General features: G+C 51.1%; 6 protein-coding genes across 6 annotated transcripts; 3 read left to right on the top strand and 3 right to left on the bottom strand.

Moving 5' to 3' along the window:
- Positions 1 to 665: 665 nt before the first annotated feature.
- On the top strand, positions 666 to 2,253 carry J7T55_015391 (PHO85 cyclin-6; the record flags this gene model as incomplete). The annotated part of the gene is made up of 2 exons (XM_053139622.1): positions 666 to 1,997; positions 2,086 to 2,253. The coding sequence occupies 2 exons, from the start codon at positions 666 to 668 to the stop codon at positions 2,251 to 2,253; spliced, it is 1,500 nt and encodes a 499-aa protein (XP_052997117.1).
- A 1,498-nt stretch (positions 2,254 to 3,751) lies between these two features.
- Positions 3,752 to 5,708, bottom strand: J7T55_015390 (L-ascorbate oxidase; the record flags this gene model as incomplete). The annotated part of the gene is made up of 3 exons (XM_053139621.1): positions 3,752 to 3,924; positions 3,983 to 5,390; positions 5,448 to 5,708. 3 exons carry the CDS (start codon positions 5,706 to 5,708, stop codon positions 3,752 to 3,754), a joined length of 1,842 nt encoding a protein of 613 aa, XP_052997116.1.
- Positions 5,709 to 9,064: 3,356 nt separating this feature from the next.
- Positions 9,065 to 10,363, bottom strand: J7T55_015389 (mannitol 1-phosphate dehydrogenase protein; the record flags this gene model as incomplete). The annotated part of the gene is made up of 1 exon (XM_053139620.1): positions 9,065 to 10,363. One exon carries the CDS (start codon positions 10,361 to 10,363, stop codon positions 9,065 to 9,067), a length of 1,299 nt encoding a protein of 432 aa, XP_052997115.1.
- A 773-nt stretch (positions 10,364 to 11,136) lies between these two features.
- On the top strand, positions 11,137 to 12,938 carry J7T55_015388 (pyruvate decarboxylase; the record flags this gene model as incomplete). Its single annotated transcript, XM_053139618.1, has 6 exons — positions 11,137 to 11,218; positions 11,317 to 11,599; positions 11,842 to 12,225; positions 12,289 to 12,355; positions 12,407 to 12,571; positions 12,624 to 12,938. The coding sequence occupies 6 exons, from the start codon at positions 11,137 to 11,139 to the stop codon at positions 12,936 to 12,938; spliced, it is 1,296 nt and encodes a 431-aa protein (XP_052997114.1).
- Positions 12,939 to 13,496: 558 nt separating this feature from the next.
- On the top strand, positions 13,497 to 17,579 carry J7T55_015387 (Trichothecene C-15 hydroxylase; the record flags this gene model as incomplete). Its single annotated transcript, XM_053139617.1, has 8 exons — positions 13,497 to 13,499; positions 13,663 to 14,669; positions 15,297 to 15,399; positions 15,479 to 16,264; positions 16,321 to 16,635; positions 16,698 to 16,864; positions 16,937 to 17,020; positions 17,462 to 17,579. 8 exons carry the CDS (start codon positions 13,497 to 13,499, stop codon positions 17,577 to 17,579), a joined length of 2,583 nt encoding a protein of 860 aa, XP_052997113.1.
- Positions 17,580 to 17,818: 239 nt separating this feature from the next.
- On the bottom strand, positions 17,819 to 21,849 carry J7T55_015386 (NACHT domain-containing protein; the record flags this gene model as incomplete). Its single annotated transcript, XM_053139616.1, has 9 exons — positions 17,819 to 18,085; positions 18,172 to 18,398; positions 18,467 to 19,117; positions 19,174 to 19,406; positions 19,686 to 19,940; positions 19,993 to 20,104; positions 20,252 to 20,846; positions 21,174 to 21,274; positions 21,354 to 21,849. The coding sequence occupies 9 exons, from the start codon at positions 21,847 to 21,849 to the stop codon at positions 17,819 to 17,821; spliced, it is 2,937 nt and encodes a 978-aa protein (XP_052997112.1).
- Between the last annotated feature and the right edge of the window lie 231 nt (positions 21,850 to 22,080).

The following is a 22,080-nucleotide window of genomic DNA, read 5'->3' as shown; positions in this document are numbered from 1 at the left end:
TCGACTGCTACATCCAGGAGAAATAATCACAAGCCCTTGATGCTGCACTCTTATGTCAACCAGCAGTGTTGCATCGTCACGGCCCATCCAGTTTCTGGTTCCTACGTGTGGAGATAAGGCCACCCACTGCCAACGGCCTGATCTACCTGACTCTACAAAGCTGACCGGCTGGTTGGCTGCCCAAGTGGAAATCATTTATTTTTCTCCCTCTGGCTGGGGAACAATCTCCATGTTACTTATTCTGCAGTCAGCATTGTGATGTACCCTGTTTGTCTCTAGCTTCCTGCTGCTACTTTTTTGTTGTTGTTCTTTGCTGCGCATTTTCCTGTATCTGCTTCCCCACTGGGCCCCCCAATTCCCTTCCCGAAACTTTATCGCGTCCTCAGGCAGGACCCAACCTTGAGACAGCCCAACCTGCGTGCAGCACGCTAATTCTCGTCTCCGCCCCGGCAACAGCTCATCACCATTTCTTCCTCCACATCCTCCCTCAGACGCATCATCGACGACGACGACGCCGCCGACGCTGACGAACACCACCCCCGCCGCCTCGTCGATCTCATAATAATTCCAAACCAGAGGCAGCAAGCACGCGCCACCTGACGACCCATTCCCATGCTATGGCAGCTGTCATCGGAGACTTTGCAAACCATTCCGGATTCCACACTATGATCGCAACTCAGGGCCTTCCTTATTCCCAAGAATCATCCCACGCCACCTCACACTACCGATCCAGCAGTCACTCAAGAAGTTCTACCCCCCGAAACCACCCTCCAAGCCGACAGCAGTCCTCGCGAGCCTCCCCACGATACTCTGCCAGCACCGCAGCCAGAGCGCCGCCGGCTGATGACACGGGCGCGTCGAGATTACCCTCGCCCCCGGACTCGTCTTCTGGCAGCGCCAGTGCCGGTGTTGGAAGCGCCTCACAATCCCACGAAGACTTGAAGGCAAGGTACACAAACGCATCCCAGAATGGTCAGAAGCAGGCCTACATGGACGACTCATCCGCGCACCAGCCTGCGCAGGGATTCTCCGCTGCCGGTCTTGCTGCCTCCGATAATACCCCCAACTCCTCGTCTCAGACCGTCGCCGGATCCACCCAGCCAAGTAATGTCCTCCCCTCTCCCGCCTCCAATTCTGGCGATCGATGGACCGCATCGCAGTCCACACTGAACTCCTCGCCAACCTCCCCCACGCAACAAACCACCATCAAGGTCCGCGACCTCGCACACGTCCAGGCCCTTGCACGGTCGGGCATGACCTCGAGCACAGTCGACGATGATTCACCCTTACAAGCATTGAAATATGACCTAAGCGAATGTCCGATCGGAGATGTAATTGAGATGGTCGCAGCATTGCTCACCAAGATCACCACCACCAACGACCAGCAGCACGACGCCCTTAGCAGAAATGCTATCGAGCGCAATGCCAGCCATGTAAAGCAGGCTCAAGCTCAGAACGACGGCTCGGCTTCGGAGAACAGCATGAGCCCCTTGAGCAGCAGCGTGCTCGCCTTCCACGGCAAGAACGTGCCTGCCATCACCATCTTGAGCTACCTCAGCCGAATACACAAGTACTGCCCGACCACATTCGAGGTATTTTTGAGCTTGTTGGTCTATTTCGACCGTATGACGGAGCGGGTCAACGACATAGTCATGAAGGCAGAAGAGGCCAAGAAATCCGGCCAGGCGCAAGGGCCGACCGAGTCGGACGTTGTTATGAAAGAGGCCGATGACGATAGCAGCGACAGCGACGAGGAGTTGGACGAGGACATTGCCGACGATTCAGACAGTGATGGGGAGCAACCCAGAGGGCGTCCCGCACCCTCAAAAACGCAGGGGAATGGCTCAGGGAAGGCCTCAGGGGCACCCTCTGCCGCCAGCCAACCCACGTTCTTTGTTGTCGACAGCTTCAACATTCATAGGTTGATCATCTCTGGGGTGACGTGTGCGAGCAAGTTTTTCTCGGATGTCTTTTACACAAATTCGAGATATGCCAAGGTACGTCTGTGAAACTGGCTTCGTCCTATTCATCCTTTGAAGCTTTCCTACATGCATCTGTACAGTAGACTAACTAGACTACCTACAGGTTGGAGGTCTCCCCCTCGCTGAGCTCAACCACTTGGAGATACAGTTCCTCCTTCTGAACGACTTTCGACTCGCCATTCAAGTCGAGGACCTGGAGGCCTACGCAACGATGCTTGTCGAGTTTTACGCGCGAGAGGTCGTGTCTCGATCTGCTGCGGGCGCGGCTTAGATTGGGAGCAGTGTATTCACGGTTGCTGATTTCTGAAAGATAACTATGTATGCGAGGCTCATTACCGACGGGCACCGCCAAAGCACTTTGGGCAAAAAGGCCTTTTTGATACCCGGATAGATGTTGGGATGACTAGATGAGAGAGAACGACGAGAAGGGGGGCATTATCGGTATCAGCGTAATATGTCGCCTCTGTGTGTGAGAGAGAAACAGAAAGAGCGCGAGGGTGAGAGAAACAGAGAACACTCAGAAGAGTTAGTTGATTGATAGGTGTGGGTATATCATGACACGACGATTTCTACAATGACGTGAGAAGAAACGAGCCTGTTGATTTCTACGGTATGGGGAAACTAGGGCAGATCGGGAGCTGGGCGGCTTTACCTCCCCAGCCCCCCGTTCTGGCATGTATAATACGCGCACACGGAAAGCAGCAGATCAGATAGTATGGACGATGGTTGGATGGGCATGGCGTAAATGGTAGCTACATAATGGTCGACATGGATGGAAGTTGGGGGGGAGTAGGGATGAAGTTCCTGGGTGTTCCGGTTCTATAGTCTGAGTTGGGTTGTATTCTATGTGTGTGAATGGAACGGCATGGATACCAGAGTGTTATAGTGATTAAGATGTGCGTGTGTGTGTGTGTGTGTGCGCGCGCGAGAGAGACACATGTATTTTCCGGATGGTCCTGGTCTCGACCTATGTGACACCCAACACGTTATACGCGTACATTCTCCCCCTTCGCACGGAACTAGAACTCTCCTCGACGATCAACATGGGAGCCCGTCTGAACTGGGGGGGAAGGACACTTTAGCAGGATCGAACACCCTGCGATCAAATGACTCCTGCCACTGGGGGAACGCCCGAGGAGAGTGGTGTGATCTTGTCCGTGAGCCCTGCGGACATGGCTATCTGTGTCTCGATCGGAGGTAGCGGTCTCGGTTACCGAACATCGGGTACTGATCTCTTTCCTCTCCAGGGATTGCGGAAGGGCTGCTACAATTAGACGATGAGGCTTTGGTGGCTTGGTTTTAGTCTGACTGAATGGCTCCGAGTGGTCGTGGCTTCATAGGTTAAGGCGAGACAGATATTGCGGTGAAGGTCGTCACCCCAGCTGAGACACAGGGAGATGTCTTACAATGAGTAGCAGGAATATTTGGAGAATTGTCATAGTGACAAAACCAGCCAGACTTTACTTTGAGCGAGGTTGAACACTCCGTAGACTTCGGGAATTCAGAGCTCTGGCGATCCACTTGAACCTGCTGGGAAGACGAGTTCACTGTTGATGTACCCGAGAACGTGACGAGGCCTTCGGGATACAGACTATGTGATGCAGTATAAGTAACGTCTTGGTCCCGATTGGCTTAGATATTATGCCCTAAGTTTTGTGAAAATATACAATGTATTGGTATCATCTAATAATAAAACGCTGTACCTGAGTACTCATATATACTTCCGTTGACAGGCATGACCATCATTACGCGTGGCCTGATATGGCTGCCTACACCGGGGCACTACAGGTCGATGCGCTGTGGTTAAATTGCTCGTATACTTGCGGATCATTGGTGACGTTTCCAGTGACGCTTCCTCCGAATGTGAAATATCCCTGACTCAACTCGGTAGGAGTCTTCTGGATCTCACTGGCGTTTCCGACAACCCACACACTTTGCATTCCTGGCCCAAGGTTAGCAAGTCTCACACATACAAGGAACGAAAAGAGTCTGTGACTTACCCATGACCATGTGCTGCAGGACGTGGCAGTGGATCATCCACACTCCCGGCTCGTTGACCCTAAGTCTCCAAGCTCTCCAGCCGGCATCAGCACCGGCCGTTGTCTTGGTCTCATAACGGTACAGCATAGTCGTGTCCCTCTTCACAGGCGTATACCCAGCCGCCACCCTCGCAGCCTCAGTCGCGTTAGCGTCATACGTCCCATTCCCACTGCCCATATCGTAGTAGTGGGCACCGTGGGCGTGGAAAGGGTGAACATCGAGGCCGCCGTTCCCATTGACAAGCGACCCCGTGTTCTGGAACACAATCTCCAGCACCTCGCCGACCTTGGCGGCGTAAGCCTTGTTCTTGGGGTCCCAGCCGCCGTTGGCGATGGCTTTCTCGTAGTCGGGCACGGCGACGTCACCGCGCAGGTAGATGTCGACCAGCAGCGGCACGGGATAAGCCACCAGCTCGTTCCAGTTGAGCCCGTTGAGCTGCCAGATGGTCTGGCCGGTGGTCGGGCTGATGAGCTGCACCACGTCGATCACCACCCGGCGCGTCACCTCCTCCAGCGTCGGGAAGTCCGCGTCCGGCTTGAGTGGCTGTAGCGTGTTCTCCAGCCAGTCGTACGTCTTGGTCGTCAGGTTGAACACGGGCGCCGCCGGCGCGGGCGGCACGGGCGCCTGGCCGTCGGCCGTCGTGCCGTTGTTGCCGGTCATGTACCGCAGCACGCCGTAGCTCTGGTATACGGACGGCCGGTCGCGCGTCTCGAACTGGATGAAGAAGTCCGACTTGCCCGCGGCGTCCAGGTCCGCCTGGCTCTTGGTCTTGAAGAGCACGTCGAACCGCTGGCCGCTGCCGATCTGCATGCGGTACGTGGCCGCCGGCTGCGTGTACTGCCCGCCGTCGACGGCGATGATGGTCAGTATCTCGTGGCCCTCGAACGCCATGATGGTGTGGCTGAGCGACGTGGCCCCGATGAACCGGAACCGGTACGTCTTGTCCGGCTCCACCTCGATCACGGGCAGCTGGCACGACGCGTCGCCTGGGATCTCGCCCGCCGTGTGGTTGATGGCCACCCCTTGGCCGTTCAGCATCACGGCTTGCACCTCGCCGCCGAAGACGAGCGGGGCTGCGAGCAGGCCTGCCTCAAAGGTCGAGTCGTTCTGTTTGAAGTGCTCGTGCCAAAGCAAGGTGCGCTCGTCGTCATATTGGTATGGCGGGGCGCCGCAGTCCTCGACGATGAGCGCTCCGAAGACCGTCAAGGCTTGCATGCCCACGTGTGAGTGGTAGAAATAAGTGCCGGCATCCTCTGGATGAGCTTCAATCTCATAGTCGAAGAAGTTCAGCGGCGGGATCGGCCATTGTGATGCTAGCACAGCGCCATCTGAAAATTGTGCCATTCGTTGGGCAAGGCCGTGCCAATGCTGTGAATATTCGTTAGTTGTACTTCTCTGTGTAGGCTGGCTTGGGCTTCCTCATACCATCGTCAGGTTATGATCCGTCATATCATTGTATACCCGAATCCATGATGAACGTCCTGGCTTAATCCGGATGGCCGGTCCGGGAGAGGTGCCATTCACTACCGCGGAGTGTCGTTGGTCGCACGCTTGAGAGATATCCTGGGCTGTTATTCGAAGGACATGATCGGGAACGAATGTGTTATCGTGGGTGACCAAGCCAGCACCAAGGACAGGAGACAGCAGCCACTGCAGGCAAAGGAGGGATAACGACAGGACTCTCATCTTCGCAAAAGGCACACGCTAATGGAGAAACATGAAACGAATGACTATGGCTAAGCCAAGAGGGGACTTCCAGATTTCTATACATCTTGACGGGATGATTTGAATTATTTAAAGGTTTGGACTTGCGAGTACTGTAACTAACTATCACGCGTGCAACCTTGAGGAAAGCTTAAAGAGATGGCAAGGGAGGGATCTTCAGCTCCATAGCTCATGCGCGCCTAGATCTGGGTGGGGATTATGTGGAATAGCAAATAGTGCATGGACACCCCAGCTTGTGCTTATTCCTGGACTGCAGTTCCAGCTGGACCCGAAAGACTATTTCCCCCCTTGCCAAACTATAGCATAACCCGGGCCGCAGCTCATGTTGCTCTGCCAATAAGCCTCTGCCTTCGTTTTAGCATCGCCGCGGGTTGTCGGGCGCACAATTCGATCTATATCGACCATGAGACGTGATTAGAATCCGCTAAAACGTCGGTGTGTGTATGCCTGGCTCAGCTCAAGCTATTGAGCTGACCACCATGGCCATGGCAATGCCCGCTATGAATCATCAGACGACAAGCTTCAGGGTCCACGGGAGAACAAAGTGATAAGCATCTTGGTCTGAGCTTGCTCGGGCTATGATGAATGCCCGACCACAAAGCCGCAGCGTCGGGTCTGCCGGACATGAACAGCCAAGGAACCCGCAGAATTCTATTGAGATTGCCTTTGCTGCACGTGTGAGTGTGAAGTGAGTCGGGTGCGCGTCTGAGTCGTTCTCGTATCCACGGAATTATCCGAATCCACCTCAACCGCTCGAGTGTGTGCTGCATGAAACACGTTGCGATGCACACATGAGTTTGCTGCACAGCGCTCCGTTTATGCAGAGCATATCGCGTGCGGCGTCGCACACGTTGTAACCCTGCTATTCAACCACAATTCCCGAGACGTAAGCGCCAAAAATGAATAGTCATGCGTGACGATCAAATGTAGCTCCCTGGCTCGCTGCATCACATCTTATCCTTAATGTCTGGTGGATATTGAAGATGAATAAAAGAATGGTAGATTAAGGCACACCCGGGTTATGAAAGTCTACGTGAGAGGTAGCAGACGGTGCGTGGAAGTGGTACCGCCGCCCACTTTCCACCAAGATCTGCACGCAGTGCGGGCGTCAAGTCGCCCACTTGCTCCACCAACGATCAGTGTGATGCGCCGAAGTCGAGTCTAAAGAAAGCACGCAGTCTTTGCTTTTCCCGCGCCACTTCAGCTGTCTTACTTGCACCTTTGCACTACTTCTAGTGTTGTCTTACATCTGCTCAGCGCCCAAATATCGATGCTGAGGCTTAGGAGGTCAGATTGTCTCACATCGACATTAAGACCTTCATGCGGCGTCAGTGCATACGCGTTTCGACTTCAAATGGATATTCGGCCCAGTCACACTACGCTGTGCGGGGGCACCGTGTCTAGATGGTGACTGGCTGATGGTTGGAGAGGCTGAAAACTAAATACACATTGTTCGTCATTCGCGCTCAGCATCTATTTGCGGTGCAGATACATTTTTCGAGAGAACCTTGACGTCTGCGACAAGTGTTAGAATTCTATATTGGGCGAATCCTGGAGTATGCCTAGGGCTCTCAAGCTTTACACACCGAGACTTCGGCCCACACAGCTTCCAGACCATTCTATCTTCGGAATCGGCGCAGTGGGACACAGCAGGAATGACTTACTTAGGCCGAAATCGAGTCGTGAAGCGTGGAATGATGCCTTGGCTACAGCCCTAATAATCTTGCGAGTCAAGTCTTGACATTATATCTGGTTCGATCGACATGGCATTGGAAGTGGCCGGAAGTGCTGTTCTAGAGAGCTTCAAGCCCCCAATGCTGTCCCCGGCTGGTGATCATGGCACACATGCACGATATTCGACGTGAGTAGTCAATGAAATCGAAATGTGATAATGAGGTTTGGCCGACTGTCTCTAAGGTGTATGTTGTTGGTGAGGATATTAATTCAAAAATGATCTTGACGTACGTAATGTAGATAGTCACGATAAAACTTTTCGGATATCGGGTGGACAAAAGCATGTGAAAAGCAGGGCGGCTCTGCGGCTCTTACCGGAGAAGTCACCTAAAATAAATGTTTCAGATTCATGATCGGGGTAAGAGCCATTGAATCCTTCATCTGGTTCCCACTTTATATGTTGTTACTCATTCTTGACTGTGGCTGTGGCTGTCCTTTCTCCTCGACTTACTCGCTAGAGCCTCCCCGCCCCATGCGTGACCAATTCAGTAAGATTAAGTGCTTGGCACCTCACTATGCTACAAGATCTTCTTCTTGTGAAGCTTGACCGCCCGGGCACCGAATGGGATAGTAAAAACAAAGAATATTTTGTTGTTCGCTGCTGTCTGGCACTGCATGGTCAACCCACCGCTCTGTTCGCTGTTTTGCAGTTCAGCCCTGACTTGGCTCTCGGAAGATTGGTTCACATCCACATGGTCTGTACATACTTGTCGCCTCAAGCAAGCAGGAGAGTTATCATTTTGCAAGCGCTTAAGATCAATTCCAAGATGACAAAATCGATATTACCAGGACTATCTGTGACAGGTAGACTATGTCTCCTATTAATCATAATCATCATGGAATGAGAAAATCGGTTGAAGTCTCTTTTGGGTCTGTACAGCATTCATGAATTCGAAGTACGGGCGTTGTCGTTCACAAGATGGCAGGCGGATGGTATTACTTTTGCCGGTAGAGTTTCCGATGGTAGGAAATCCGTGTCCCTCTCAAGATAACCCAAGTATAACTGTGTATCCGAAGCAGAGGCTTCCATACTCTGGGATGGAAATTTCTCGGGGCAGAATACAAGTACCTTGTTTCCGGGTCCATTTCACTCAAGCCGGATGTTGATATGGCCGAAAGACGTGAAGATGAGATACATCACCAAGACATGTAACAAGTAAACATCAAAGAATTGCTAGCATGCAAGTTGATAAACCTGTGGCAATGGGCTCGAGTGCAAAAAACAGTCGGCTCAGTGCAATATAATATGGCGATAAATAAAGGGAATCGACTACCTAGGTAGCTCGTAAGAGGACGTCTTGTTTAGGATCTGTAAAGACCTAGTTGGGCTGCTTCCACAGATACTGTTGGAAAGGCTGGTTGCACCAGTCGTTGCAAATCGCCGACAGCCTGCGGTGGCGGTATGTTAAGGGAAGACCAGATGAGATGTTTACATGTGTTTCGAACTTCTACAGACCTCCAACGAAACTCGATTGCGACCTTTTGAAACTACTCACCCCACTTGTACTTTTCACACGTAGCTCAGGTGTCCACTAGGTAATACTTATAGTGGGTATAGTCTCTTATATTAATTTACGGGCAATTTACAGCTTTGCAACGGCCTTACGGATGCTCTCATCCAGGTCAAAGTTGAATAGATAGCCATACGTCGCATGAGACTCATCTTTCAAACGCAAAAGATCAGATCCCTCCGCACTCGATATAGCCATGTACCTGGCAACGTTCTCCTTGCTCCGACGAATAATCTCTTGTGTTCTAGTTCGTCTCGCCGCGTCGTACGCCTGAAAAGCACGTCCAATATCTGCTGGCGCCTGAATCGAACTCAACAGGCCACATAAGGTGTACGCGTCCTCTATGGCCATCCCTGCGCCTGCTCCCATATGCGGTGTAGTAGCATGCGCAGCGTCTCCCAGGAGGCAGACTCTGCCTTGATAGTATGGTCTCTCATGTGGACAATGAAACATTGCCCACCTCTCCCCACTGCTATGCTTGAGTAGCAATTCTGCCAGGCCAGGAAGTAAGCCTTTGCAAGCCCGCGCGAGTTCACCTTCTTCAGACGGTACTCGCCACTCCTTGTGTTCCCAGGTATCTCCAGTCGGGGCGCATGTGGCGAACATGTTCAGAGCTGATCCATGTTCCACTGGGTATGCGATAGTGTATCCGCTTGGGTAGAGTAAGAGGTTTCCAGTTCCTGCCAGCTCCTTGCCCATCACTTTCTCATAGTCGTCCCGAGGTACCATGGCACGGTATCCGAAGAGTCCAGCATAGATCGGCTCGGCGTCCTCTCCGTGCAGGAGCTTTCTAGTCGCGCTTTTGATGCCATCGCACCCTACAACTGCAGATGCGGTGGCAGCTGAGCCGTCCGCGAATTTGAGATGAACGCCGTCGTCCAAGCCACCTTCGTTCTCTGTGAAGCTGACAAACGTCTTATTGAAAGATGCTGACCCTTCTGGAAGTAGCTTCACGAGCTCATCAAGCAACTTTGCTCTATGAACACAGCACCTAACAGGAAACACCATTCCGTCAATTTCCTGGACTTTTCCTACCAGATTGAAGATTTTCGCCGGTATCCTAGTCTCTTGCTCGCCATTCGGAACCCAACCCCTTCTATATGTCAGAAAAGTATCCGCAAGTTCCGGCGACTCATTAGTCGTGACGTGTTTCGCGTAAGCACGAAGCATTGCCGGTGAGAGACTGTGAATTGCGCGGATGACGTTGGGACCAAATGTCACGCCGGCGCCGATCTCGCCGAATGATGGTGCCGATTCGTAGATATGGAAGGGGACATTCCGCGCGGCCAGGCCGATGCCGAGGGCGATTCCCCCTATTCCACCACCGACAATAGCAATTGTGAAGGGCTTCGTATGCGCGGAAGTGTTCATTTTGAGTTCAAATAGAGGACCGCGAGTAGCAGTGGGTCAACGGAGTGTAAAGCGTATGATGTGAAGAGTCGTGGCCTTGCTGATAAGCGGCGTCAGACGAAAAGCGTGTCGCTGACTACTGAACTGCACTACCCACCAAGATGATCATACCTAAGTACGCATTATCAGTCCCGACAACCCCGCATTACAGCACATATAAGCGATCACTGGAACGGCTCAATAGTCCCGGGCGCCGTGCAAGTCCTTCTATTGCTCATTTCAATCTCTCGTTGCCGGTTGCTGACCAGGTGGCAAAAAACATTAATGCTGGCCGGCAAAGCGGATGTGTATTCCACGTTCTAAATTACTAGATCCCCGCCTCTCCCAAGGTCCTATTCTTGGTTCAGATCCGATAATAATGCTTGTCAACCCTCTGGTCTATATGCCCGAAAATGGCAGACTGCTGAGTGATTATTGTAGATAGCTTGCAGAAGCGCCCCTGAAACTGACTTAGGCGAAGAATAAAGAATCCTAACACCTGATTCGTTATCGTTTGGGTTGAGAACGGAGGACTTACGTAGTCTTCACAGTCGAGCAAGCTATGGCTTAATGATGCTATGTCTTCACTGCCATCTGTGATAGGGGCCCTTGTCTTGCCAGATGGAGGACAAGGCCGTATCAGTAGATATACATATGTAGTCACGGTTCCCAATGAACTTTATGGTGACAGCACTCGTCCCTCACAAATTCAGGCTACTCTCTCTTCTACAAATAGTCACTTGACATCCACCAAGATGTCCGAAATACTTGTAGGGGAGTACTTGTTCCGTCGTCTCAAGCAGACTGGCGTTCAGACTATCTTTGGCGTCCCGGGTGGTAAGTCTAGAATGACTCGATCATGGAGTCTCGTCGCTTTCAGCTCTGCGTATTTCACAGAGGGTAGGACCAAATATTGATCGATCCTCAATGACCAGATTTCGAGCTTGCTCTCCTCAACCTGGTTCCTGAGCAGGACCTTTCATGGGTTGGAACGCCCAACGAACTCGTCGGTGTATACGCTGCTGATGGCTATGCACGTGAGAAGGGTTTTGGAACCCTTTTCACCACTTTCGGACCGGGTGAGCTGAGTGCTCTATGTGGCATTGGCGGTGCATTTTGTGAGAATGTTCCCGTGCTGCACATTGTCGGCTACCCCACGAGGCCCGTCCAGGCGAGTGGTAGAATCATCCATCACACACTTGGTGATCTTCGCTACGAGTAAGTTTGACAGGCGGTATTGACTACTTGAAGTTGACCTGTTGCAGTCACTATGTCAAGATGTCCGGAGAGTCGAGCTGCGCCACAGCCGTACTCGAGGATACGCATACCGCAGCCAGTGAAATCGACCGAGTGATCAACGATCAACTCAATGCTTTTCCACTCTAAGCCTGGATAGTACGTACACATTCTGGGAGATGAAAATTCTAATTCAGTTGTACCTGCTTACATTTTAATTCTAGTATCGGAGTCTCAGAGGACGTCGCGTATTCCATGATCCCGTCATCGTACCTTGAGAACAAGCTCATCACTGCTCTTCCCCCGGGCAATGCAGACGTGGAACAAAAGGTCATTTCGGCGATTTGCAAGGCTCTAGCTGAGTCACAGCGCCCTATTCTCCTAGTTGACGGCGGCGCTGCCCGTAGCAGCTGGGAGTTCTCTGAGCTTGTTGACACTCTCAGAATCCCTGTGTTCACGACGACGTTGGGTAAGGGTATTGTAGATGAGAGCAGCCCCTACTATATGGGTGGCTATGATGGCATCGGCTCTCTACCGGAAGTGACGGAGATTGTAGAAGCGGCGGACTGTGTGCTTTGGTTAGGAGGCCTGCCTTCTGACTTCAACACGTAAGTACCACTTCATGGAGTAGCTCGGATTTCGTTTCCAGCTGACGCACAATTTGCACTTAGTCTTGCGTTTACTTTCCACATAAGCTCATCCGCGACTGTGATTGACTTTCAGAGACTCTTCGTACAGGTAGGGTGCAGGATACGCTAAGCGAGGCAGACCTAGCTAATAACAAGGCAGATAAACGATACGAAGATCGAGGCCAAGATCTCACAAATTCTTCCCAGACTTACCAAAGCAATTGAGACAGAGCAGCCTCTCTCTGGCGAGAGATCACATGTCAAGCGCCCAGAGCGTCCCGCCGTTCCGATGCCTAAAGCTATTGAACAGGATTGGCTGTGGCCAGTGAGTACCTCTTAGATGCTTAATGCCTCCATAGTAACTGATGGGCCTGCAGCGCATCTCGACTTGTCTCAAGCCCGGTGATCTCATCGTGACTGAGACTGGGACCGCCCAGTTCGGCTTTAATATGATTACCATGCCGCATGGTGCGAAGCTGTGGACACAAGCTGTATATGGAAGTATCGGATACGCTGCCGGTGCAGCGATGGGAGGCTCCATTGCGGCCAAGGAGATGGGTACCTATAAGCGGATCATCCTGATCACGGGCGAGGGGAGTTTGCAGTTGACTGTGCAAGCTTTCCCAATCCTGAACAGACATGGACTCACGCCCGTGGTGCAAGTTTCAGGATTCCTTTTCTCTCTAGATTAGGCGGTAGCTGATGTATTGTTTCAAGATTCATCGTCAATAATCTTGGATACACTGTTGAAAGATACTTCAATGGCATGGAAGCTGCATACAATGATGTCCCAACGTGGGATTATAGCATCATGTTCCAGGCTATGTCGCCAGAAACAAAGACCAAGTCATACAAGATTGATTAAGCAAAGGACTTGGATGCGCTGCTGTCGGACGAAGAGTTTCAGAATGCTACGTAGCCCCAGGCAAGTTGAGCCAATACTCCAGATGGCTGCCTCAAAGTAAATTGGACTAATAAAGTGTACTCAGTGCGTCGATATGATGCTGAGCCCGAAGGACCTCCCTTCGAACCTTCAGAAGACATTCGAAATCAAAAAGGCGGAGGTTGATGCTAAAGGCACAGGTACCTCACTCTCAGCATAGTGAATGCATTTGAACAGAAGTTCTCGCGCAGAATTCCTGCCTCGCGAACTCCCCGTTTATGCCTATGTACTCAATGCCGTTAAGAACACCCCCCCCCTCCAGACTGAAAGTGCAGTGTAAAAATCTCGGATAGTACCATATCTCAAAATGGTAAGCCGGTATCACGAGAGGAATCGAGAGACAAGAAGAGCTGCCATCAGTGCGTCAATTAAAACTAAGTCGGCGCTAGCTTCAATCGAGAGGTGAACCCTTAGGCAGGTCCGCGTTTTCGATTTTCCCGCCAGTTTCCCGACTCCCACTGCCTTCGACACAGAGCATGTCACACTCCGAAGAAGCCTCAGCCGCCTCCTTCCACTGCTTTCACCGGCTCCCGAAAGAGATCCGCAGGGCGATATGGCGGCAGTGTCTTCCGCGCCGCGTTCTCGAATTTGACGTGCCACGGCCCGATATTACCTGCCAAGATCTGCCCGAGGAGCTCCAGGGAACAGTCAGCTGCGAGCTCTCGTCCACAACAGCCCTCAACTCCGGGCCTCCCCTAATCACGCAAGTATGCTTTGAGGCGCATGAGGTGGCATTCGAGACAGGCCGTCTAGCCAACTTTCGCGATCTCTGGGATGGCTACAACGTCAATGTCTGGGGTATGGGTACTCCCATGCGCCGCTCCTGGTTCGACCCCGCGCGCGATGCCATTCATCTGCACTGGGAATCTCTGTACGATGCTGAGTGGACAATATGCGAAAACCCTATTCCAGTCGTCTTATCCCTCGGCGCCGAGGCGGCACGGGGCGCCTCGTTCACGTGGGACAGCGCCACCTCTTCGGACGACTCGATGCAGCTGCTCAAGCAAGCGGGACAGTCGTATATGCTCTGTGTGTACCGGCCCGTCAGCATCCACGCGTGCCGCAAGGACGCGGTGCGGTCAGGGCTCTTTGGCCTCCTTGGTGAGGAGCGCGTAGTGTTGGTGGATGTCGGCGACGACGCGCGGATCCGGCTCTTCGACGACTTCAATCGGTTACATGGGTCTAGCAAGGACGCCCAGACGGCTGGGTTCTTTCAGAGTTGGCGCAACTCCGGCGCAGAATTCCACAAAGAAAACGTTGAATTCTACCAAAAGGACTGGCTCATGCATAAATCAGTACATGCGACCCCAAGCTGGGAGGAGGACTTGAATGCAGTCTGGACCTTTATTCGCAGCACAACTCCAGGGGGCCTATCTACCTGGGTACCTCACTGGGATCACGAGTGGATGAAAAAGACGTTGCAGGATTTGCCAGAGTTTCGACCTGTATATATGATGAGATTATGTATTGAAGGATGCACGTAAGAAACTGTTACAGCACTCAAGATTGACGAGATGCCTAGATCGCGTTGAGAGTATTGAGACTTCGCGTTTGCCAGATCACTATAGAGATATCATCCGGAGGAGCTTCTTGGCACCCTTGGAACAAAGTAGCATTCGCGCTTGGTCGTCGGCGCCGAACAAGACCCGTCGTTCCGGCACTCCGGCAGCTCGGCATTCAGGTTTTGTGGATCCACGTTTTGTAATGGGTAATGTGTATGTGGCCTACAGGCTCACCTAGGACCCCTATCGCGGGACTTGGCAGCATATCACGGGGAATAGAAGCCATGGTGTCGCCAATCCCGATCGATCTCGGCATTTCATCTCATGCATGGATTGTCATAGGTGGACGACTACTTGATGGCGCGGAATCTGTTGCAGTGTTGTAGGCGACTCGGCATTTACGGAGCATACGTGTGGCACCGAAATCCGCTCAAAGGCTGCTACCTTCGCTGTGTGTGATCTGTGCGGCGGCGGGTAGGAAGAGCGCATAATTTATCAAGCTGTCGTTCCGGGGGATGTTTTTCAAAACTAGCACTATAAAAACAACAAGTCTGCCACAATACTTAGCATCGAACTTTCCATTTCGCCGTGACTCAAACCCGTAGTTCAGACTGCATCCCAGCTGCCATTGCTACAATGTTTTCGAACATCGGCCAGGCTACTGGTTCTGCCTCGGTGGCGATGATGCCCTTGATTGCAATTGGCCTTGTAAGTCTTTCCATCGTTGTAAAGCCCATCAAAACTCGTTTTCATCGAGGCTCTGAACTAACGGTTAGCCATTGATCAGCTTTTTGCATACTTGTTATCGTATTGCGTCTACCAACTCATCTTCAGCCCCTTGCGCAAGTTCCCAGGTCCCAAGCTATGGGCGATTTCATACATCCCCTACGCTCGCCTCTACACCTCCGGGAATGGTCATCGTGAGATATTGAGACTTCACCAAAAGTACGGCCCGATCGTCCGCGTTGGTCCGACGCACCTTTCCATCAACCACCCAGACGGCATGCAAGATATCCGCGGTCATCGGAAGACGGGCGAGAACCCCAAGGACACTATTCATGCCCTTCCTAACCGAGACAACATCATCGGCGCCGACCGCGAAGACCATCAACGTTTCCGTCGCGTACTAGCCCACGGATTTTCTGCGCAGTCTATGTTGGCACAGCAGCCTGTCATCAAGCAATATGTCGACCAGCTCTTCAGAAAGTTGCATGAGGCTTCTGAAGGCGGCACGAGGCCTGTCGATGTTGAAAGGTGGTTCAACTTCACGACATTTGATGTCATTGGCGACTTGTCGTTCGGCGAACCTTTCGGGTGTTTGGAGGATGGTACATATCATCCTTGGGTTGACATCATTTTCAAGAGCGTCAAGAATATGGCATTCTTGAGTGCCAGCAGACGGCTTTCATGGATTGGGCCATTGCTCATGATGACTGTTCCTCGCAGCTTGGGTACCAAGCTTGCTGAGAACAGGGAGTTGTCTCGACAGAAAGTACGGAAGAGGTTAGACCTCGGGGCCAGCCGTCCAGACTTCATGGACGCTATGATTAGGAAATCGGAATCTGCTGGTTCGGTGAGTTGTGCTATGTACCTGGATCACTGGAATCGTTCACCACTGATGCATCGCAGACGATATCTTTTGAAGAGCTCACATCCAACGCTTTTGTACTCATTGTCGCGGGCTCGGAAACAACGGCCACGTTGCTGTCTGCGGCGACTTTCTTCCTGGCCACTAACCCTGCGTCCTTGTCGAAGCTCAACGACGAGATTAGGTCAACGTTCCAGAGTGAAGATCAGATCGACATGCTCAGTGTCCAGAACCTCAAATATCTAGCAGCTGTCTTGGACGAAAGTATGCGGTGTTACCCCCCCGCACCCAGCGGTAGCCCGCGTATGATTGGCAAGGGAGGCGATAAAATCATTGGCGAATTCATACCAGAAGGGGTAAGTAAGATATTATTGTGTTTCTTCAAGAAAATGGATCATCTGACTTGAGCATCTCATAGACCACCGTGGATGTGTGGCAATGGTCTGTGTACCACAACCCTGACCATTTTGCGATGGCTGAAGAGTTCATCCCCGAACGTTGGCTGGATGACCCGAGGTTTGCTGGCGATGCCAAAAGAGCCCTTCAGCCCTTCTCAATCGGGCCCCGAAATTGCATTGGAAAGAAGTACGTTGTCCATTCGGAACCAGGCCTGGTTGTGTAACACGTCGTGAGACCAGCTGACAGTTGCTCTTTTAGTTTGGCCAACGCAGAGATGCGACTCATCCTCGCCAGGTTAATCTGGAACTTTGAAATACGAGCCACGGAAAATTTGCAGAAATGGTACGATGATAGTGAGGTCTATATCTTGTGGCAAAAGGGGCCAGTGAACGTGTATTTAATGCCTAGGATCTGAGCCAGCCATAGAGTTCCTGCCCTGCCCTATATGCCGTTGCAGGCCTGAACATACGTATCGCTTTAAACCAACATCGATACCGTTAAACTCTTGATTGTATGTTGATACTATGTTAATACTATGCTGCTATTTAATTTATATACTGTTGTTGTGTTGTCCAACCCCCCCTCTTCCTGGTAAGGTAACCGATATCAGGTTAAGACGTGCGGCGGGGTTCGGTATTTCATCCAATTCCCGCCGCGTTCGGGGTCCCATATTTAAAGAAGTACTCGTTTGAGTAGAATCAGGCGGAAGCTAACTTACCTCCTCTACTAATAAATCAGCGGGCTTGATTGGATTTGTGATATCGATTGACTAACCTCGTCCAGGACTGCGCTCATGGTGCCACTAAAGCTTGGCCTCTTCTCAGGAGACACCAAATCAACGTATTTCACGATTCGCAAGCAACATCCGCCTCCAAACATAATCCCCGCCTCATGGAATTAACGAACAACATAAAGGCACAGATACCTCACTCTCAGCGTAGTGAATGAATTTAAATAAAGGTTCTCATAATATACCTACCCTTTAGCCTTTCTATTAATGCTTATATACTTAATGCCTTTAAAGCTTATATAATGGAAGAAAATGTCCAGATAACCCCTATTATCATTATTATCGACGTTTATAATAAGAGAAACATGAAATAAGTCCTTAAGAATCCGTAATCTTGGTGGGTTCCAATACTACACCGGGCCAAGCGGAACTGCTCCTTCCAAGTGGGTACTGCTGAGGTCGCTGTAGCTGAGCTTGCAGGTGCTGAGCTGGCTGTTGCAGCTGTTGTGCTTGATGGGCCTGCTGCATAGCCTGAGATTGAGCGGGAGTGACCCGGGGCGGCATCTGAACGGGGTGGTTCGGATATTGCCCTTGAGCCATTTGCCGGTTCGCCTGTTGTTGTTGATGATGTCGTAGTTGTTGTTGCTGCGCTTGTAGCAGCTGCTGCTGTTGCGCCGCTAAGAGGGCCTATACATACTCAGGTTAGATCGTTTGCTGGTGAACAAGTTGAAACCGAGCTTTGCCGATTTGAGTTGGAATTTACCTGTTGTTGGGGGTTTGGCGTCTGTCGGCGGCGAGCTTCCATCTGCCTCTGCTGCATTGCTTGGAACTGCGCCATTTGCGCAGGGTTTGGCGTCTGTCGGCGGCGAGCTTTTATCTGCATAGCTCTTGGCGTCTCACCAGGCACTTGTTGCGCCATCATCTGTCTCTGTTGCGCCTGCAGTGCTTGTAGACGCTGCTGCTGCTGCTGCTGCTGGACCGATGCTGCATCTGAAATTCTGCAGGTTAGCCCTATTCAGTTCAGAGGGGCTAGGCACAAAGGACAGGGGCGTACGAACATCCGTTGGTGCTGTGCATTGGTTCTCCGCTTTTGTTTTCAGTTACCCCGTTTGATGACCCAGTCTGCTCATTCGTGTCCAACATAGCTCCTTTTCTATCTTGTTGCTCCTTCCACATCAGCTGCATCTGGTAGTCCTGAAAAGCGCGATCATGCACTCCAGCTGGAAAATTATCAGGCGCAGGAGCTGAGCCCTCCGTAGACGGAGCCTCACCACGCTGTGGTATTTGGCGGCGCTCTGTCAGGATGCTAGGAGTGGTGGCGGTCACCTTTACTCGTCGAATTGGCTTAGGTGGTCTGTCTGTCTCGTGTTCTTTTCGAATGTGTTCTTTGAGAGATCTTGGGGTCAAGAAAGGCGGGTATTGACATCCTAGCTGAGTGCACGGGTATCTGCGGACATGGCTCACTTCGTGTTCGATGCGAAGCCTTTCTGTTTCAAACCCCACAGATGCTCGAGGACATGACCGGAGTCTGCAAGTGTGAGCGAACATGCAAAATTCATTTCGAAAGGTTTCGAGGTCCTGGAGTGATACCCCTGGGATATCCGACTCGTTGATGATGTGGATCAGCAAAGTTTGATATTGCGAGAGTAGGGCTGACACGCCCTCAGCCATTGCTGGGGTAGACTTTTTTTGTGTAGCGTCCGATTGTGCTGTTGTCATGGTCATCAACAACTGACGTAGATTGCAGGCGGGAGGCTCAACTCACAGCTTTCGACCTTCAGCCGTTGTTCGAGTTGCTTCAATGATCTAGCCGAGACGGCCGCCCGTACGCATTTATATATGGCTGGGTACTCGCTCAAATAATCCAATCTATCATCTTGAGGTGGCTCGTCGCCACGAAGTTCTAGACATTTTCCCTCAAAAGCGGCATCGAGTCCAGCTGAGAGCCGACAAAGGAGGTCGTAAAGATTTGATTGTCTGTCGAGGCCGCGACTCTGACTCATGATGGTCAACAAATATTCTGTCCAATACTCAGTTGCATAAAGTTGAAGTCCGTGTACGCCGCTGACTAGTGCTTTAAATGTTTCTTCGCATTTTTGGCCTAGAAGCTTTATACTGGAAAGGAGACATGCGATAGAAGCAATGCATTGCTGATTTAGTGCAGATTCTTCAGAAATTTGTAGAGTCGATGAAGAACTTTCTAGAAACCTAAAAGACAAGAAAATTTAGCCAAACGGAGTTCGATATCGCGGTCAACGCAGTACCTCCTTGACTCACTCTTTTACCGAGACGTGAATGAAAATCAGTGTTGTATCGCTTCGTTCTTCAATCAGGGATCGGCAGACGTCCAGAATGTACTGAGGTGCGGGAAGCTCGGTTTCAGGATTGCCAGACGAAAAGCCAACGGCGGACAATAATTCAGACCTGCGTAGCGGTCGCCTTGCAAATGCTACCCAGCCGAAAATACATCTGATGTGGCTCTTCGAGTTTTGGTCGAGGGGCGCCAGAATCTGAGACAAGAGTTTGAAGTAGCTAGATAATTAGCAAGAACTAAACCTTTTACCTATGTGACAAATATACTCACAATGAAGAAAGCTCACGGGGTAGTTGGTTGATCGAGCTCCTTAACTCGTCCCCGCGGACGAAAATGTTGCTACTGACGAAGTCCAGGACCAGGCGGGCGTACAGGAACATGCCTACCACTTATGTTAGTCTCATCGTGGGTCGTCAACGGAAGTCTGCATTATTCTTAATCGGCTTCGGTTTTGATGCTCAAGGAGGCTACGGGGAGAGTTGCAGGACCAAGCAATGAAAACGGATCTTCGGTTAGAGAATAAACTGACCGTCTGATTTCTGTGATATCTGTTGGCCAATATTCTCAATCTCAACCGCGCTCAATCCTAATTGCTTCAACCGAGTGTCTAATGCTCCTAGTCTCTGCAAAGCGTACTCTTGGATTGCCAAACTCAAGCTGCTCTTCTCGGCTGTGAGCGAGACTGTCGGTTTCTGTCGAAGCATATGAGATATGGTCGTAGACGGACGGCCGGAAATAAATGCTTTGCAAGTAGCGCTCTCTGAAGAAGCAGCCTTGAAGACAATCTGCTTCATAAAATTCAGCAATCGAGCCTGTATGTTTGGAGAATGATCGCGAAGTTCATCCACACCATCCAACACAATCCAAACATAGCTTCGTTTGCTTGGATCCTCGGCCGAGGTGATTAGAAGGGTCTGTAGCAACTGCTCTAGGATCGGTACTGTTGGTACGTGTTTCTTGAGAACGTATTCGTTATAGACATTGGCCGTTAAGTCCACATCCTGGCGCAGTAGTTGCTCAAGAAGAGACTTTAGGACTTGGTCATATTCTAAAGACGTAACAGACGTATTCGTGCAGAAATAGTGAAGGACAATATCGTTACGCGATTTCACAAATCTGATCAACTGCGATGATATTACACTTTTCCCGGAACCTGCTATACCTGATAGCCAGAGGATTGGTGTTTGAGATGATTGTCGTAACCAAGACTTGATCTTAGCGTTGTTGAGGATCCATCCGCATGTTCCTGGGTATTTGTTACCTTGGCTGGCCACGGATTCGAGAATGGCTGGTTGATCGTTTTCGTTTACCCGTAACCACGATTGAATGGTATGAAATTGCTTAGCGGACTGTTCTTTTTCTTCTAGGCTGATCTTCTGGAGACTCTGTTCTCTCCACAAGGATAGTTCTTGACGCATCTGGCGTGCTTCTGAAATATCAATAGCGCTTACCAAACGATCTATCAGGTCTTCATGTCGTTTCAAGTTTTCCAGTATGTTATCGAAGCGCCGTTGGAATCTTCCCCATGAAGTAGAAAAAAAGAGCTTCCAACCTAAAGCGTCCACGTTAGCAACTAGTGCTGATTTTTGTAGACATGCAGAGCTGGTGACCCCTTTGCAAAGATAACTGACCACTCCGTCGCACAAATTTATAGGCGTGTTTGTGAAATTCGAGGATATCTGCGTAGAATGCGGCTGTTGATTCAAAGAACCTGGGGTCGCCAATAAAGGACTTGCGAAGGATCTCAAATCGTAGCAAAGAGCTCCCAATACGGCCGTATGCTCCGATGATAGAGTCAAACGACTCAATGTGTTCAGACGCAATTCTCAAAATGAGGGTGATGGGAGCCCAAATCCACGGCAAGTATGGAGTCCCATTGCAGAGTGTATCCACAACTTTGGAATAATGCTCGAGACCATCCAAGAGAGGTTTCAGACGCCGCATGTTGCAGAGCCATCCTCGGGAACCGAGTCGATTCTCGATGTCAAGTGCCTCTTGTCGGACGCTCTCTAGAGAACAATCATCGTAGTCTTGAGAGTCCTGTTGTGTGATCACCTTCTGAAGGTCGTCGAAAGCGTTTCGCATTGTTTCCTGCACGACGGCAGGTACGGCTTTGCGCAAAGGCATTGCTGACGACTGGCTGCCTCGACAAGCTCTCACTAGTGGCTGCTGGAAATCTAGGTGGATAAGGAGGAGGTGGACGTGAGAGGAAGCGTGAAATAAGCAGGAATGGTAGAACGTTCGTTGTTGATAAGCAATTACATGGCTGTGAATCCGAAGCTCTATGCTGCGAAAGATGTGGGCAAAGGCGATCGCCTCTTTTGAGGCAACTAGCTGCCCTGTACAACCACACAAAAT

Source organism: Diaporthe amygdali (genome assembly GCF_026229845.1).
Source record: "Diaporthe amygdali strain CAA958 chromosome Unknown NODE_5_length_1802954_cov_64_987939, whole genome shotgun sequence".
Lineage (NCBI taxonomy): Eukaryota > Fungi > Ascomycota > Sordariomycetes > Diaporthales > Diaporthaceae > Diaporthe > Diaporthe amygdali.
The sequence above is the reverse complement of the archived record's forward strand: the minus strand, read 5'-3'. Positions and strand labels throughout refer to the sequence as shown.